Source organism: Talpa europaea, assembly GCF_964194135.1.
Source record: "Talpa europaea genome assembly, chromosome: 16".
NCBI classification, from domain to species: Eukaryota; Metazoa; Chordata; class Mammalia; order Eulipotyphla; family Talpidae; genus Talpa; species Talpa europaea.
Window position 1 is genome coordinate 39,510,937 of NC_140084.1, and position 18,562 is coordinate 39,529,498.

An 18,562-nucleotide genomic window follows, 5' to 3' on the forward strand; every position below is an offset into this window, starting at 1 on the left:
TTCCAGCCACACAGAAACCTGCCTGCATCCTTATTTGTCCTTCATTCCCTCATTCAACTGCATTGATTGGGCACCTACTTATTCTATGTCAGCTCATCTCAACCTTCAGGGACTAGCATGGTGACCAGGACAGAGAAGCCACCAGCTTTCATAAGTTTATACTCTGGAATTGGAGGAACATGGGCACACCCCTTCAGACCTAACATCTTACCTCCCCAGGAATGAGAGGCACTGTAATAATTATGACACAACTGAGCTAACAAAAGAGCTGAGCTTTCGCAGTGCAGTTCTGGTGTCAGTGTGGCTTCCTTCTCCCTGTTTCTGGGCCACGGGGTGGTGAGGAGCAGCAAATACAAAAATACTGGTTTGGTAAACCTGCAAGAATGCCTGTGTGTGCATTTCTAATGATTAACTGCAACAAAAAGCTTTTACTGGTGCAAGATACAGCTGAGCCTGTGACCTGAATAGCTCCTCCCTGTCACCAAGACCTGTTGGCAAACCAAAGGCAAACAAGACAAAGCCGTGTTGGATTTGGGTTTGCAAACCAAGTCCTGCAGTGAGGAGGAGAGGCAGACGTCTTTAGGTAGAGGCGCCAAGGAAAGGCTGTGAAGACAGGAGACAGGAGAATGGAGAAATCAGGGTTGACTTCATACTGATGACATGGCTGTCTCAGCTACAGCCTGGCCCTGGAGTGGAGCCAGGTGCGTCAGAGGCTGCTGCAACTCTGCCGTCTCACCAGGGAGCCTGAACATTTCCCTCTGGGGACTAGCACCCCCCCCCCAACTCCATAAAAAATTGGAAGCGGGCCTCCCTGGTGGCACAGGGGTTAAAGACAGCGCTATCAAGCAATTAGCAGCCACTGCAGCACAAGTTTAACCCCCAGCCGGCCAAGGAGCTACCCACATGGTGCAGCAAACCTCTCCTGTCTCTCCCGCTGCTCCCCTCAGCAGTGTATTTCAGTCAATTCACCTGTTCTGCTCTCCACTCTTAGTCTCTGGTGAATCCTCTCACGCCCCTCCTGTAACCCAGTTCTTCTATGCACAAATAAAATAAATAAAATAAAATTTTAAAAAAAGTTAGAAGCAAGGTTTCCAGGTGGCTGTTTGAAGTCTGGGTGAGGACTGCTGGTGGCTAGGACTCGAAGGACTCGAGAGGGGCCACACTGTTGGGGACAAGGCAAGTGGGGCTGCTTCCAAGGGACAGACAGACCCGGGGGGTGGGGGGGAGTAGGCAGAAAGAGAGCAGGTGGGAGAGAGACTAGACAGCCCAGTGCTGAGCGGGCAACAGGGAGGAAGCTGCAACAGATGAGGTCACAGCCACATGCGAGAGGCATCTCCGCTGCCCGCTGGAACTTCTGACTCAGAGGCTGTGGACAGGGTCTCTCCAGAGCAAGAAAGGAACAGGAGAAGTTGTGGTTACAGCACTCTGGGACCCTGTGTGGTCTAGAGTCAAATCTGTTCCTCTGGAAAAACGTGGAGACTTGTGCCTCCCTGGCGGCTCAAGGGGTTAAGCATTGCACTATGAAGCAATCCACAGCCTCTGCAGCACGAGTTCGATCCCCGGCTGGCCAGGGAGCAACCCACATGGCGCAGCAGACCTCTCCTGTCTCGCCCGCTGCTCCCCTCAGCAGTGTATTTAGGTCAGTCTGCCTGTTCTGCTCCCCACTCTGTCTCTGGTGGGTCCTCTCGCCACCCCGCATCTCTGGCCTGTGCCCCAGCTCTTGTATGCATAAATAAATAAATCTTTAAAAACAAAAACAAAAATGTGGAGACTTGCTCCTGTAAAAGAGCTTAGATATCTGGTTTCCATTTACAATAGGGAAGTGCTGGCGGTTTTGCAAACTATTTCACATGCGTTACCTCACTCCTGCTCCCAAACAATCCTGCTCTATTTATGGAGTGTTATACCCCTATACCTCGCTGTTGGTCAAGGCAGAGGCCACATGGGAGGGAAGGCAGGCTGTCATGTCAACCGCTTACCTTTGGAAGGTTCTAAAAGGAACCAGGTAAAACGGCATCCAGAATGGTCAGTAGAAACAAACACACACAACCAGAGTGGTTAGCCGGGGGCCCTTCTGAGCAAACCCGATGGTTTCACGGGGATCTGTAACTTGAACAACCGTAAACTTGAACAACAAAACCAGCCACTCGCTCTGCCTCTGTGACCACGGCTCTCAGACCTTAGTGTGCCCCCAAATCGCCTACGTTAAAACATGAATCAGGGAGTCCCACCCCCAGATTTTCTGATTCAGTGGGTCTTGGTGGGGTTGGGGAGGGGTGTCAAGAAAGCGCGTTTCCAGCAAATTCCCAGGTGGTGGTGCTGCTGCGGCCCAGGCCACTGCCGGAAAGCTGCTCACCTGCGAAACCACCATGCCATCCCCCAACCCCCCATTTCCTTGGGAGATGAAAGCCTTAGCAGAATCACTCTTTTTTCAGATGGAAAGACGAACATGATGCAGGAGGTTAGGAAATGGGTATAGGCGGTCAGTTAGGAATGGGGCACCCCAAGTCCCAAGTCCATTTATTGGCCTGATTAAGAAACAATCGCAGACTAGGGGGTGCCTCCCCACCCCGATTTAATTAAAAATGGAATGTTCAGAACACCAACATAACAGCACAATAGCGATGGACTAAAGCTGGTTTCGGAAAGGTAGGCTGGGTAACGTGGGAAAACTCAGTGGGCCTCGGTAGCCTAGGCGACTCTGCAGGCCCAGCCAATCAGCAAGAGACACATCCAGCAACACCAACAGCCAAACCCCCAGTCGTTGCCCCCTGTGCCCATATAAGCACCTGCTTCTCGCCCCCACAGTGGCCACCCACTCAGGGCCCCAATCCGCTCAGAGAGCTTTCCTGTCCTTCCTCTTATCTATCCATAAATCTCTTGCTTTTCTGCAACTTTGGTCTCGACATTGGCTTTAGACTTACTTATGGATGTTTCTAAAAACTGACTTATTTTTGCCACATATCATTCAGCCATCTCCTAAACAAAAGCAAAATAATACTAAGAGCCAGCACTGAGATGTGCTTGCTAAGTCACACACACACACACACACACACACACACACACAAACATACCCCTCATCCTGACAGCAACCTGAGCAGGCAGGTGTATTTTTATCCCCATCCTACAAATGAGGAAACTGAGGCCAGATCAGGGTTACACAGCGAAGAGCCAGCGCGCCAACCCACATTGCTGGTGGGGGCCAAGCTCCTCACTGAAATGAGGGGTGTAGCGGGTTCACAGGCAGTGAGGTCACTGGAGAAGAGCACAGAACAAGCGATGGGAGGGAGCTGTGAATACAACTGGGGTGATGCCAGAGCCTAAGTGTGTCACTCCTGCACACGTGCCCACACAGGTCTTGGCTGGGATGGGGATGATGAGGGTGCTGAGCTGGGATGGGGAAGCCAAGAGGAGCGAGGCACATAGTCTAAATAAATCCTTTGGGGGCCTCCCTGGTGGCGCAAGTGGTAGCACGATGAAGCTGTCTACAGCCACTGCAGCACGAGTTCGATCCCCAGTTAGGAAGCTACCCACATGGCACAGCAGACCTCTCTTGCCTCTCCCGCCGCTCCCCTCAGCAGTGTATTTCAGTCAGTCTGCCTGTTCTGCTCCCCACTCTGTCTCTGGTGAATCCTCTCACCCCCATGCACCTCTGGCCTGTACCCCAGCTCTTGTATGCATTAAATAAATAAATCTTTAAATAAATAAATAAATCCTTTGAGTTGGGTTGAGACGCCATCTTGTCTTCTCCAAAGCGACTCACCTTTAGTGAAAATAAACGAAAAGCTGCCTCTGACTAGTCCATATCATGAAAACTGGTTTTGGTTTTTATTTTACTTTCCATGAGTTCAATTCTGTGTCCATCTATGGAGCGTGTGTTTTGTTTTTTCATTGAGGTCACTTTGGTTCACAACTCTGTCTGGGACTTAAGGGAGTAGGTTTACGCCTCCTCAGACCGTTACCTCGACACATTCCCCAACAAAACCCCCATAAGCCTCCCCCTTAAACCTGTGGGCCCCCTCCCCTCTAACCGCCCATCTTCACAGCCTCGATTCTGCAGTCACATTTCTAGGGATTGTTTGGGTTCAGTTTTGTCAGTTCCTTTTTTTTCTCCACAGCCCACCCAGGAGCGAAATCATCCGGTATTTGTCTTTGTGGTTTTCTTTTTAAAATATAAAAATACATTAAATATCCTTTTTCAAAGTGCTTACTCCATCCCTTCCCCTAGGCCCTCTCCTCACATATCCCCACCACCCTCTGCTCTTTAGAGATGTTATAAGGGGCAGGTCGGCCAGGCCTGGGAACAAACACTGGCCCTTATAAAGGTTTTGTAAGAGTCCAGAGTCACGTCTGTCTTCAGTGTGATTCTCCAGGGGCCCCGGGACAGCACTGGATGGGGGTGGAGGGAGCCACAGACGTGTGCTCCTCTCCTGCCACATCCAGGCTGGAGGGTATCACAGAGGGAAGGAGGTTGGCAGAAACAGGAAGAACTGTTTGCCCCAGTTTGATCCTCCCACGGAATGTCTCTCTTCTTGCCTGCTTCCCCAGGGTTGACACCTGAAGAGGAAGAAACTGGAAAGGCCCCTGGGTGAGCACGGGCAGAGAAAAGAGGCGTGCAGAGGGTCTAAGGTCCCAGGCCCAGCTCCTGGCTTCACTTTCGCTCCAGAGTGGAGACTCCTCAGCCATCTCCACACCCAAAGGGTCCCTTGGGTACAGGCAAAGAGGGCAGGAAAGCTGGGGAGACAAGACACAAGAAGGAAAGCAGACCTCCTTCCTGAATGTCCTTGCCAGTGAGTCTGTGCTGTTGCCTCAAATCTAGAATGTCATGAACACCTAGAGACAACAGTGAAGAATGAAGTACAGTCAAGAGACATGAAGGAAGTCTCTTCCTTTGTGCTCCGACTAGCCTAGAAAGCAGGCCTGTGCGGGAGGACAGAGAACAGAGGGAGAAAGGGCACAGGCTAGGTCCTGGCAGGGGATCCTGCATCTGCGGCCTCCTGCGGGCCCTACATTATGAGCCTCCCTTGCCTGCACATATGTCCTGACCTCATTTCCCATCACTCTCCCCCAAACTAACTGTGGTCCAATCACACTGACCTCCTTTCAGTTCCTCCCTCGCACAAGCGTTGTGGTGCCCCAGGGTCTTTGCACAAACTGCTCTGTCTGCCCAGAGAGCTCCCCACCAGCTCTTCTCAGGGAGCACAACTTCAGGGTTCCAGGCCTTGCCCTTCCAAGTGACCAGGCCAGGGAGGGACTCCTGAGGGAGGGTCAGTTGGCTGACCCCCAGGGTTGGGCACACTCACCCCCTCTGCAGCCGCCACTTGCTGCTCAGGGATCAGCCAGCACCTCCAGCTCTTCCCTGACTCTCAGTTAAAGCACGCAACTCCCAGGCCTCCCCTGGTGCTGCAGCAGTTGAGCACTGGGCTGTGAAGCTGCCTGCAGTCTCTGCAGCACCGGTTCGATCCCCGGCCGCCGGCGACGGTCCCACATGCAGACCTCTCCTGCTGCGCCCGCTGCTCCGCTCAGCAGTGTATTTCATCGGTCTGCCTGTTCTGTTCCCCGCTCTGTCTCTGGTGAATTTTCTCACCCTCCAGCACTTCTGACTGTACCCAGTGCTTGTATAAATAAATAAATAAATCTTTAAAAAAAAAAAGTACACAACTCCCATCTCTGCTTCCTCCAGTATATTATCCTATTTTGTGTCCATCACGGATGGTGCCACGACTATTAATGACCTTCTGTAGTCATGAAACACTGCTCTGGTTTTGCCGCCCTTCTGGGACACAAATCCCACAGAGGTAAGAATCGTGTCTGTCTCGGCGGATGCTTGATCCCCATTCACCCACAATTCACTCCCAGAGGGAGGAGCTGTTCACCTTCAACCACAAGAAAAAATAAGTGGAACCACAGAAGCTTTACTGGCGGGTCAGTCCTGGCTGGAGCCACATGTGGCCAGTCTCACAGTGACTCAGAAAGCCGCCCAGTAGGGTCCACCCTGTGGGGCTCTGAGGCCCCTGCCAACATCCCTGTGGAGACTAGCGGCTCCCCAAGTGGCAAACGCAAGACTTTCCACAGACGATGAGGGTCGCGGTGGCTTCTGGTTTTATCTGTAATTCTTTGGACTGTTTAAACAATCCCAAGGCGTGTTTCTGATGTTAAGTTGCTAAGTGGCATCTCAAAGCTGTGCATGACAGTCCTGTGGAGTTTACAAAGGGCATCCTTATAAGCTTCAGGTGCCAGAATTAAAATAGACCTGTTACCGCACACACACACACACACACACACACACAAACATGATCCGGCTGCTCCCTTGCCCTCAGCTGTCTGATCCAAGACTTTCGGAGGTCTCTCAGAGGACTAGGGCTGTCGGGCTGTCTGGAGCCCCTGGACTTAAAACCCAGTCACCCCAATGTCTACAAAATGTACTCTACTGACCAAGAAATGACGTGTGATGCAAAACCAGAGAGAGCAACCTGTTCTGACTGGATCACTCTGGAAAAGGAACCGGAAATTGACAGCTTGAGGCCATGGTGGGGGGAGGGAAAGGAAGGAGGTGAAGAAAGAAGGCAAGGAAGGAGACAGCTGGAGAGTAGATAGAAACAACCCAAGTCCTGCAGAGAAGGTAGTGTTGGCTGCAGGGCTGTGGAGGTGGACAGAGGCCGGCCTTGTAGGACAGGCAGAACACGGGTGCCAGGAGATCAAATAAACCCCCAAGGGGAGAGGTAGTGAGTAGCCACATTGGCCAAGCTCAGCAGGGCCTTACCTCTCAGCCAGCCACTCCTGGGGTTGAGAAAGTTCTCTGGCCCTAAGAACAGCAAACCTGCATCCTTTCCCGAAATCCTGGAGACTTCCCTGGCAGCACTGTGACCCCTGTTTGTGTCTGGGGGAAGTGGGGTATTGGGGCACACACTGGAGAAGCACTGGGCCTTCAGGGGGACTGTGTGGAACACTCTGGCAGGTGGCAGCAGTGAGGGAAATGTAGGTATGATCTGAATGTGAATGCAGGCCCGTGTTTACGGGGGTCAGGGGGGCCACGAGCCCCAGCGCCATCCATCCCCCGCCAGACCAGGACTGTCTGCCCGCTCACCTGGGGCTCTAACTCAGTAGTTTTCAAAAGATGTGTGGAAATACACTGGAGTGTGGCAACCAGAGACAAACATGAGTTGCTAGTTCCTGGTATACTGAAAGGACCAGAGGTTACGTTTAAGTAAACAAGGACAAGAGTCCCGTGGTCAGCCCTTCGGATGTCCGAGTCACCATGAACACTATGACACTAGCTGCGGGGACAGGCAGGAGACTGCTCAGTGCAGCCCAGCATGGCCCGGAACGGGAGCAGGTCCTGACACAGAAGTCCCTCTCCTGGTGCTTTGGGGGCCTGCCCTGCTCACTCTCCTCTCATCCCTGAGATCAAACAGACCCCCAAGGGGAGAGGTAGTGAGTAGCCACCTCAGCCAAGCTCAGCTGGGACCTCAGGACAGGAGCTGCCTCCTGCAGAGGCTGCTATCCTGAGCAGCACAAGGCAACTGCTGACTGAGAAACGAGCAGCCAAATGTCTCTCCTCCCTCACACCAAACTGGCCCTTCCCAGGACAGTGCAGGGACCTCTGGGAGCGTAAGGCAGAACGTGGCACAACTAACTCACAAAGTCACATCTGTCATCTCGTCTTCACACGGTGGAGGGCACTTCTAAGACTACAAAATCCTCGTCAGGAAGACTTCTTGTCCTGGAAGAGAGAAGAGGAAAGTCTGTGGCATCTAGGAGAGGAAGTGGGGCAAATCAGGACCAGCCCTTCCCTGACACATGGGTCCCATTTTGGACCTTCCTGTACCCTGTTCTAGCGGGTGGGAAAGTGCACACCAATGGGTTTCAGAAAAGCAAATGCTAGAAGCCCTACTGGTTAAGCACAAGGAATGGCCAGAAAATCAGAAAGTACTTTGGCCCCATTTTTTTCCAACTCTAGGAGAGTCTCACCAGACTCCACTAATCTCTTCATCTAGACCGCGTGGCAGGCTCATTCAGGTCCTTAGCCTAACGCTGCCACGCCTGCCACTTCCACCCTTTCAGGGCAGCTGATGCCCGGCCCCCACCCACTGAAGACACCTGTGTGCAGGGCCAGCGGCTTCCCCTGAGTCTGGCCTCTGCATCCACAGCAGCATCCTCTGAGGCCCATGGCTCTTGGCTGAACTGTGTCTGCGGGGTTCCACAGTGTGCTTTGCTGGACACCATGTGGGGCGGCTGCTGCACTAGGGAGCCGGTGGGCCCATCCCGCAGTGCTATGGTGGAGTTCTTTCACTGGCAAACAAGTAACATGTGTGTCAAGGAAAATCATCTAAATTTTTCCCTGAGAGGTGGCCGGGGTGCTTACAGAAGGCTCATGCCTAATTTTGTGTCCCTAAGACAGAAACTGGCCATTGCGAAGGGAACATGGTGTGAATTATATCCATCCAGCCCCAAGAGGGACCCCAGGGGTCACAGAACCAGACACTAATGTGATGTTGCAATGCTCTGTGTGGTGCATCCTTCCCCATCTGTGGAGATTTTCCCCGAGAAGACCAGATCATTTGGGGTTAACTGAGGCATGCTCTTCCTCAGGCTCACGGGAGCCTCTGGGAATGCAATGCAAAGACTGCAGAATTGGGAAGTGGTAAAAGTGCAGTTTAGCACTTTTACAGGTTTCTTCACTCAATAGCACATTCCACCCATTTTACAGATGAGAAAGCATGAGGAGAGGTTAGGTCATCTGCTGCTCTACAAAGTCACGTCTGTTTTTAAAAAATGTTAAGATAGAGCCAGCTCTCACGTGGCCTTTGCTCGCTGTCCTCCCCTATCTTTCTGCCCAGAGCATAATTGCTTCTCAAGATAGTGAAGCAAAAAGTCAAATCCTGGGAGGGCCAGGGGTGGGGGGGTGCATCCGGGTCATCAAAGACAGCTCCTGAGCAGCTGCACCAGCTTGGACTCCGGTTCCTTCATGTGACAAGATAAATAAAACTCTGTGTGCTTGACCCACTGTGACCCTCTGTGACCCTCTGTGATCTGGGTTTCCAGGCACATCTGGTAATCCTCAGCTGAGATGCAGGCTTTTCAGCTTTGCACATGGCAAAGATTCTTGAGACACAGGGAACTTCAGGAGCTAATTCACTGTGGCTTCGTAGCATGGCACAGCCAGGGCCCAAGACCAAAAAAAAGGGGGGGAACCCCAAAGACACTTCCTAAATGGAAATGCATTTGCATCTTCATTTGCTAACAGCAAATGGCCAGCAAGAGAACAGCACCTCCTCTTAATAACAGCCTTCACTGCTCACGATGGGGTCTGAGTCTGCCCATAGGAAGCCGTGTGGACGAGTCTACACGGGGGGAGGGGTGGATCTTGGTTCATACAGGCTCTTCTGACAGCAAAGAGTAGAGTGTTACATCACCCGCATCACGGTTACTCAATTTATTTTTAACTAATTCCTGTTTTCCATCAACAAAAAAAACCGGTGCTTTCCATAATTAGCATTAAAAAGACCAGGGTTTTCCCCTGTCCTAGAAAATTCCCAAGCATTTTCAACCCACAAGTATGACCATTTCCCCACTCAGGAGTTTCTGCTACTCTCCAAATATCTCCGGAGAACCAGCGGGCTGATCTGAGTTCCCCATAATTCAGCAAACCAAAGAGAAACCCTTGGTGACTCCAGGGGGGGGGGGCCACGATGATTAGGGGAAGAGGAGTCACATGTGACAGAAGCGGGGAAGGGTCTACAGGCACATCCAGCCCTGCTAAGGGAATCCTTCCCAGCTCCCCGGCCGGAGACTTGCCAGCCCCTCCTCCGTTGCTCAGGGTCAACACTGAAAGGCAATCCAAGGTCATAACCAGGTGCCTTCGGTGCCCAGGGAAGCTACCAGGTGGTCTGGACTGGAAGCTAGGGTGGGGATGGGGGGCTGAGGGGACAAGGGATGGAGTCTTTGAGTCCTGTTCTTGGCCTGGAGGTCTGCTCTGCACAGGCGCTGAGGGGGAAGGAGTTGTGGAATAAGCAAAAAGGTAGACAACTTCTTCAATATTCCAGAATAAAGGACAGGTCTCCTCCCAAGTTCTCATGTCTGTTTCACCACCCAATCCAGGGCCTGGTAAACACACACGCTCATAAATGCTAAATGACAGTGAACTCAGCGGAGAGTGAGAGTAAATAGTGCCTTCCCTCTATTCTCTGTGTATCTGAGATGTTTAGAGATAGGGAGTGGGGGAGAGAGGGATGATCACAACATCTGGGGCCTGGGGTTACAGCAGGAATAAGAACATGTGAAAGGCTGAGAGTTGCCTGGATCCTCAGAAACTGGGTTGAAGGTCATGTCTTCATGTTTCAGGGACAGAGAAGGCGACAGACAGGAAGCCTACAGCCCTGCAGACACTCCCTGTGGGAAGAAGATGACATGGCCTCGGGACCCTCTTGTGCCCTCATAGCCTCCTGTGTAGGGTCCACAGGACTTCTGGGGGCTGCTAGGGAAGTGGTCTAAACAGGACCCCCCAGGGCCATGGGGAGCACAGAACGGAGTCAGAGCCAGACCGCCTGCGTCTCAGGTTACCAGTTCAGATCTTCCCTTTAGTAGCTGTGTGACTTCAAGCAAATTACTTAGCCTCTCTGCACCTTGCTTTCTTATCTGTAAAAGGAGCATGAGTTTGCCAACCTCACATAATGTTTTAAGGATTAAATGAGCTCATTTTTGTAAAGTTTTTAGCACCGTGTCTGATGCACACTATCACAGAATGCAGGCATCCTATGAATCGTCATAAAGTTGGTGGCTTAACACAACAGAAATTTGCTCTCTCACATCTGGAGGCCAGAAGTCCAAAGCCAGTATCCCCAGGCCAAGGAAAACCCACACCTCGACTCTTTCAGTTCCTGGTGGCTGCTGGCACGCCTTGGCTTGTGGCCACATCACTCCAATTTCTGCCCCCATGATCACATCACTTTCTCCCATCTGTGTGAAATCTCCCTCTGCCTCCTTTTTTTTTTTTTTTTAAGGATTTATTTATTTATGCACACAAGAACAGGGGTACAGGCCAGAGGTGCAGGCAGGGAGGCAGTGGTGAGAGGATTCACCAGAGACAGAGTGGGGAGCAAAACAGGCGGATTGACTGAAATCCACTGCTAAGGGGAGCAGCAGGTGAGGCAGGAGAGGTCTGCTGTGCCATGTGGGTACCTCCCTGGCCAGGGATTGAACTCGTGCTGCAGAGGCTGTGGATAGCTTCCCAGTGCTGTGCTTTACCCTTTGTGCCACCAGGGAGGCCCTCTGCCTCCCTTTTATTAGAACATCTGTGATTACATTTAGGGCCACCCAGATAATGCAGGATAATCTTCCTATTGAAAAATTCTTGATCACATATGCAAACTCTTTATTTTTTTAACCACATAATTTAACATCCACAGGTTCCAGAGATTAGGATGTGGTTGTATTTTGGGGGGACCATTATTCAGCCACAAGAGCTGAGATTATTGGCCAGGACTACAGTCTGATTAATAGTAAGCAGTGGACAGGGAATGAAGGAAGGTCTCTGCAGAGGGAGGTTGGGGTGTGGCTAAAACCCGCAATGCCCACTACATCGTGCCAGAGACAGGCTCTGGAGTGTTCTCCCAAGAGGCTGGTCCTAAGATTCTCCTCCCTGTTGCTTTCCTTCAGCCGAGCACCAGCACTGGGGATGGGTATGAAAAGGGTGCAGAACTGGAGGGCTCCACTATTGCAGAGACGGGGGAGAGGCTGGACAAGTGGCAACCAAAGGAGCAGATGCAAGAGGCAGAGAACATAACCCATCGCCTTCACAGCCCATAGGGCCACTGCAGGGACCCAGAGAGGGAAACACACGGGGAGAGCAGGGTGAGCTGCACTTAGGAGAGCGAGGAAATCTCGAAGTCCAGTTGAATGCACTGGTTTTAGATCATCTCTCTAATTACCGGGGAGACTTCCCTTTCTCTCTGGCATCCCGCAGTTCTTCATTTATTGTTAGTTACTTGAAGTTGTGCGTTCTGATCCCAACCGATCAGCTCTGCCTCCACTGCATGTTGTCCAGAATCCATGTCACCATCAGCCTTGCCTGGATGACCGCAGTGTCCTTCTAGCAATCTGTCTGCTTCCAGCTTCATCCTGGAGCCCATTGCACACACAGCAGCCAGCATAAATTTCCTCAAACCCTCAATCCTATCACCTCATTCCCCTCTATGGCCTCAGGTGACTTCCCACCTCTTGCAGATGGAACCCCAATTCCTTGCTGTGATCACCGAGGCCCTGCACGGAGGCGTCCCGCTGTAATCGCCCTGGCTGCCATCACCACACTGGCCTTTCGGTTCCCTCCACACAAAGGTGCTTTCTGCCTCACACTTGCCAGTTCCTCCCCCAAACCACCCCTTTGCCGGAACTTCACTCAGCCCCTTCTCAGAACTCAGCCCCTTCCTCAAGGGTCAGCTCAGGGTAACCTCAGAGATGGTCCTCTGACCACTCCGCCGAAAGAAATCTCTGCCCTGCCCCCACTCTCCCAGCTCCACTGCCTTCATAATGTCTCTGGCTGCGTCATTAATCCTGTATTCCTACTGACTTGTCATTACGTTTCCCTCCCTCACATGTCACCACAATCTGTGAGTGCAAGGCCATGCCTAATGTGCCCCCTAATATCTTCAGTGCGTGGCCCCAATCTTAGCACATCCTAGGAGGTAGATACATATTTGCTGGATAAATGAATGAATGAACAAAACAACAGTTCTTTACTGCCAGGGCCGCTACTGGTGAATCCTGCATTTCCCTTCACTTTTGAATGTGTTATTTATGCACCCTCCTTACTTTGGCTAAGCAGGATCTGTACACTAAAGAGGCATTAGCCTGAATTACCAAAACTGCCCATGGAGAGAGATTCCCGTAGATTCCAGCAAATGTACTGGGAGTGCCTTCATCTGAAAGCGTGCTCTCAAGTGATTCCGGGTTGGGATTTCTTATGATGGTCCCGGGAGGAGATCAAATGAGGCATCTGAGGACAAGTATCACTAAGCTTTGAAGGCTGACTTCTCTCTATTCCAATTCTTCCCTTCACCCCTCCACACATCAGCTGGGAAACAATGATCATAACCCATGTCAGGGTCTACAGCGGGCCCTGGGGATAAAAATGTTCCCTACTTTCCTGGGTAGTCTTGCAAGGGAGATGGACATTCAGCAAATACTCATACCCAGAAACGTATTATAATAATGTTATGAAGGAATAGTAAAAGGTGCTATGAGAGCAACAAATGAGAAAACAAAATTGATGAAAGTAATAAATCTGCAACAGCACCAAAAATACTTAGGAATCAACTTCTTTAAAAATGGGCGAAATCTCCAAACAGAACACCAAAAAGCTCTGCTGAGAGAAATGTTAATACCCAAGTTAATACCCAAGTGAACCCAAGCTGTGTCATGTTCACAGATGGGACAACTCAGTATCATTCCAGTGTCCGACGCAATCGCAGCCCAAATCCCGGCAGGCTTTCTGTACACATTGACTTACATGGAAATGCAAACAACCTACAATAGCCAAAGCAGTTGTAGAAAGAAGAAAAAGGTGAAGAACTCACCCTGTCTGATTTCAAGACTTATTGTTGAACTACAGCAATCCAGGCTGTGTAGAGAGGGTGAAAGGAGAGACGTAAAGATGACAGAAAAGAGGTTGCACAGGCACACTCCTATTCAATCAGATCTTTTCTGCTCAGGAGTTCAGTCAGAGAAAGGAAAGTCTGGTGTTGAAGAGGTAGATAAAAATGTCTTAGGGCATAAAAGCACAGGCCATAACAGAAAAACTAGGTAAAATACTTTATTAACAGTCAAAACTTGGGTTCTTAAAGAGCTCACAGGACTCAACAAAAACAAAGTAAACAATCCAGTCAAAAAGTGGGCAGAAGAGCTAAAAAGACACTTCTCCAAAGAGGAAATGCAAATGGCCCACAGGCATATGAAAAAGTGTTCAACATCCCTCATAATTAGGGAAATGCAAATCAAAACCACAATGAGATACCACCTTGCACCAGTAAGAATGACGCATATTTTAAAAAAACTGGCAACAACAAATGTTGGCGAGAATGTGGAGAAAAAGGAACTCGCCTACACTTCTGGTGGGAGTGCAAACTGGTCCAGCCACTATGGAAAGCTGTGTGGAGGTTCCTCAAACTCCTAAAAATAGAGCTACCATATGACCCAGCAATCCCACTTCTAGGAGAGTGGAGGTGGAGCAGAGCTGGAAAACTGAGGAAGTGGAGAAAGTGATACACATAATTTCAGATGAAGGGTCCAACTTCCTATTAGAACTACTGGGTCATTATGATGATGACAGAAAAGTGAACTTGTTAGGGATTGTGAAAGAAACCACTTGTGTAAAATTTCAGCCCTTGAATTCAGCCTAAGAGGTTGCATTTCCTTTTCCGGTGACATGTTTGGTGTGTCATGATTAAGGGGTTTGAGTTTCCTTTCTTACGTGGCCTCCAATGCCACCATGAACATGGGCCAAGGAAGAGAGGGTCCCAAAGGGTCCCTCCACACAGATCACATGCTCCAGGGATGTGAGAAAGACATGGGGAGGCGGAAGGACCAGTGGGGATAAACATCTACTTTCCGATAAGCTTCCCCCTTGCCACCAAATCCAGCTTTTCAGGAATACTGACAGAAAAATCATAAAAGCAGAGTGAAGCAAATCAATTCAGTCGCAAGCCACAGAGAATGGGTTTTCCTTGGTTCCCCTGTTTATCTGGAAAGTGCGAGGGTATGCTGGGGAAAGGAAGGGAAAAAGGAGAAGATGCCTCCCTGGTGGCGCAGAGGTTAAAGACAGCGCTATCAAGCAATTGGCAGCCACCACAGCATGAGTTCGATCCCCGGCAGGCCAGGGAGCTACCCATGCAACCCACACAACCCACATCGCAGCAGACCTCTCCTGACTCGCCCGCTGCTCCCCTCAGCAGTATATTTCAGTCAGTCTGCCTGTTCTGTTCCCCACTCTGTCTCTGGTGAATCCGCTCACTTCCACACCTCTGGCCTATACCCCAGTTCTTGCATGCATAAATAAAATTAAAAAAAAAAAAGAGGAGAAGAGAGCAGAAGAGGGGGAAAAACTAAATGTTATTGTCTGGACCCTGTGGCTCCAGGTCACAAAACCAAAAGCTGGATGGATGGATCAATGAATGAATGAATGACCAAGCAGTAGGAAATAAGTTCAAGGGAAAGAAAGGAGATTCTGTCAGTAGGGATCAGGCCACCCAGGACAAGAGACCCATGCCTGGGTCAACAAGAAAGCAGGTTCTACCTGTTCCCTCAGGGGTGGGTTTCAGAAGGAGTTTGAGGCGCTTCCAGTCAGAGAGGGGGGAATAGTGAGAAACAACCCAGGTGGCTCAGAGGTTGGGCCCATCCAGGGAAAGGGACGACCTGGGGGGAAGGAATGGAGCATGAGCCCCCCTATAAAGACCCTATAAAGACCCCTGAAGGTGCCTTGGGCCTCGGGAATCGCCAAAACCTTCTCAGTCAGAAGGCGTGTCTGTGCCCTGGACCTTTAACCAAGCAGCTCCCTCATTACTAAGCCTTCCCCGGGCCTGGGAGGAGCACGTGTCTGCTGAGGTGCCACTGAGTGCTAAGCTCAGGGGATGGGGGCCAGGGCCGTGTAGCTGCACCTCATTGGCGCCTCACAGAGACCCTGGGGTGCAATGTTCCTAGGCTTGCTGCACTGGAAAGGAAACTAAAGCCCACCTCATGATCTCCAGGATGCCAACGAAGGCACTGGGTTCGAGCCCACCTCCCTGCGACTCTCAATCTCACACTGTTCGCACCAGAACAAGACAGAGAAGGAACCAATTTGTTTCCACTGAGAGGGCGAAAGAAACTTATCAGGGGCAGAGGGCAAGAGACCACATAGGAAGTAAAAAGCTGCAGAAGAAGAAGAAATAGGAGACCTCTTTTCTGAGAACGAGTAAAATTACAGAAGAAATCACCTAGAAGAGAGGAGATCATGTGGGAGGTGATGTCTGAGAGTGAAAAGAATTCGGAAGCAGAGAGCGAAATCTGGGTTTGGAAACCGGAGTGAGGTCCCTCGGGGTGGAGAGACGGGTGCTTCACAGGGGCTGAGAAGACGCAATCCAATCACTAACCTTCCCCTCGCTCTCGTCACGTGATGCCCGCTGGTATAAAGGCTTTCTCTCAGCCAGGTTCTGGACCGCTTTTTCCTGTGTCAACTGGGCGGCAGCAGCTGCTGAAGTTCTGTTCCTCTTTCCCAGCTCACAGACTTTTTCCTTCGACTCATCCCGAGAAGTCAGCGCTCTCTGGAAGGAAGACAAGGCAAGGCAGCTAGCTCAGTGCTTGCACCTTAGAAGCAGACCCTGAGGGGAAGGTATTGGGGGGCTGGAGGATGTCTACCAGAAACTGCAACGTAAGGACCAAACCCAGAGACAGAAGCCAGCGGAGGGTGGAGAAGGAAGGAAATCTGGACCAGGAGGGATCTAGAGAGGATGGGGGGGGGCTCGGCTGACCGCGGCGGGGAGCTGTAAGCAAGTGAGTTACCCCGGGGAGAAGAGGGCTTCTGACTCGAGTTCCAACACAGGGCTCGGAGTCAGTTACCGCCTAGGGGTTTTTTGAAATATTCTCTCACGTCTTTTGGGGACCAAGCCCCTAACAATCATGCCGGCTCACCCTTCCTCCCTGCACCCCTCTCCCGATGCTTCATTAATTAGCTTCTCCTTTTCCATGTAGTCCCGGAGTCCACACTGCACGGGGAAGGAAGAGGCGGAGGAGAATCTGTGTTTTGCAAGAGGAGAGGAAAACAAGGTAGGAAGACAGGTGGGGGGCTGGGCGCCCCCTTCGTGGCAGGGGGCGGGGTCCGGGGGAGAGCCGCCACGGGGCCTGGGTCTCAGTTCTCTCCGCAGGCCTCTGCCCGAGGAAGGGCCTGAAGGACAGCTGGACACTGATATGAGCAGCTTCCTGTATCTGGGAGGAGAGGAGCAGGGCTCGGGAAAGGGGAGGGGGAATTCCCTTGGGAAGTCAAGGGCTGGTCTCCCCCAGAGACACAAGATGGCAAATGTTAATAACCACTGCTTAATATCCCGCCCAAGGCAAAGTCAATAATTGCTCTGGGCAGTTCTGGCAGGTGGCGTGAGCAAGCCAAGGAGACAGCAGAACGCCTGGGCAGGGGAGCAGCCAGGGAGGATGTTCCCGTCCTGAATCAAAGGAGGGTCTGCGGGCTGTGAGTGGGACCCCTCCTTGACCCTGCCTTGTCCATCCTCTTTCAGAATGGAGTTGCCAGAAACGAGGAACGCCTTGATTCTCACGGCCTACATCTTAATCTTCCTCACCGGTTTCCCCGCCAACCTTGTGGCCCTGCGGGCCTTCGTGGGCCGGGTGCGCCAGCCCCAGCCTGCCCCCATCCACATCCTGCTGCTCAGCCTGACGCTGGCCGACCTCCTGCTGCTGCTGCTGCTGCCCTTCAAGATGATCGAGGCTGCGGCTAACTTCCTCTGGTACCTGCCCAACATAGTCTGCGCCCTCACGGGTTTTGGCTTCTACAGCAGCATCTACTGCAGCACGTGGCTCCTGGCGGGCATCAGCATCGAGCGCTACCTGGGGGTGGCCTTCCCCGTGCAGTACAAGCTGTCCCGCCGGCCCATATACGGCGTGATCGCGGCCCTGATCGCGTGGGTCATGTCCTTCAGTCACTGCAGCATCGTGATCATCGTCCAGTACTTGAACACAACTGAACGCACCAACACCAGTGGCCCCATTTCCTGCTATGACGACTTCAACACAGGGCAGCTGAGAGTGGTGCTCCCCATGCGGCTGGAGCTGTGCCTTGTCCTCTTCTTCATCCCCATGACCGTCACCATCTTCTGCTACTGGCGCTTCGTGTGGATCATGCTCACGCAGCCCCATGTGGGGACCCAGCGGCGGCGCCGAGCTGTGGGGCTGGCCGTGGTGACGCTCCTGAACTTCCTGGTGTGCTTCGGGCCCTACAACGTGTCCCACCTGGTGGGATATTTTACCCAGAAAAGCCCCAAATGGCGGACCGTCGCCGTGGTGCTCAGTTCCCTCAACGCCAGTCTGGACCCCATACTTTTCTATTTCTCCTCCTCCGCGGTGCGCAGAGCGGTCGGGAAAGGGCTGCAGGCGCTGCGGCACCGGAGCGCCTCCCTGCTGGGACGCAGAGGCAAAGACACAGGGGAGGAGACCAACGTGGACAGGGGCGTGAGTCAAGGAGACACAGTCCCGAGCTCTGATTACGCCACGGACTAGGGGTGCACCTGGACTTCCCGAAGCACTCTGGGCTCCACGGACTGGAGCAGCGGGGAGAGGACAAGGTGTCCTCTCCTGCGGTGTCCCTTCTGGGATTCGGAATCCTCAGTCCCCATCCACTGCTGGGGCTGGAAACAGCTCCTCTCACCTGCCTGGTGTCCCTTCCTGACTGAACTTTCCTTCCCGAGGGAGCACGGCTCCATGACATAAGAAGAAATGATCAAGTGTGGAAGCACTACCAGATCTGGGTTGCTGAAGAGATGTAGCTAGTATGCATGCAGTCGCTGGGACTGGCCGGTGGCCAGGG

General features: G+C 52.0%; 1 protein-coding gene across 1 annotated transcript; it reads left to right on the forward strand.

The window, feature by feature from the left end:
• Positions 1-17,259: 17,259 nt before the first annotated feature.
• Positions 17,260-18,255, forward strand: LOC311186000 (free fatty acid receptor 2-like; the record flags this gene model as incomplete). The annotated part of the gene is made up of 1 exon (XM_084256885.1): positions 17,260-18,255. The coding sequence occupies one exon, from the start codon at positions 17,260-17,262 to the stop codon at positions 18,253-18,255; it is 996 nt and encodes a 331-aa protein (XP_084113011.1).
• Between the last annotated feature and the right edge of the window lie 307 nt (positions 18,256-18,562).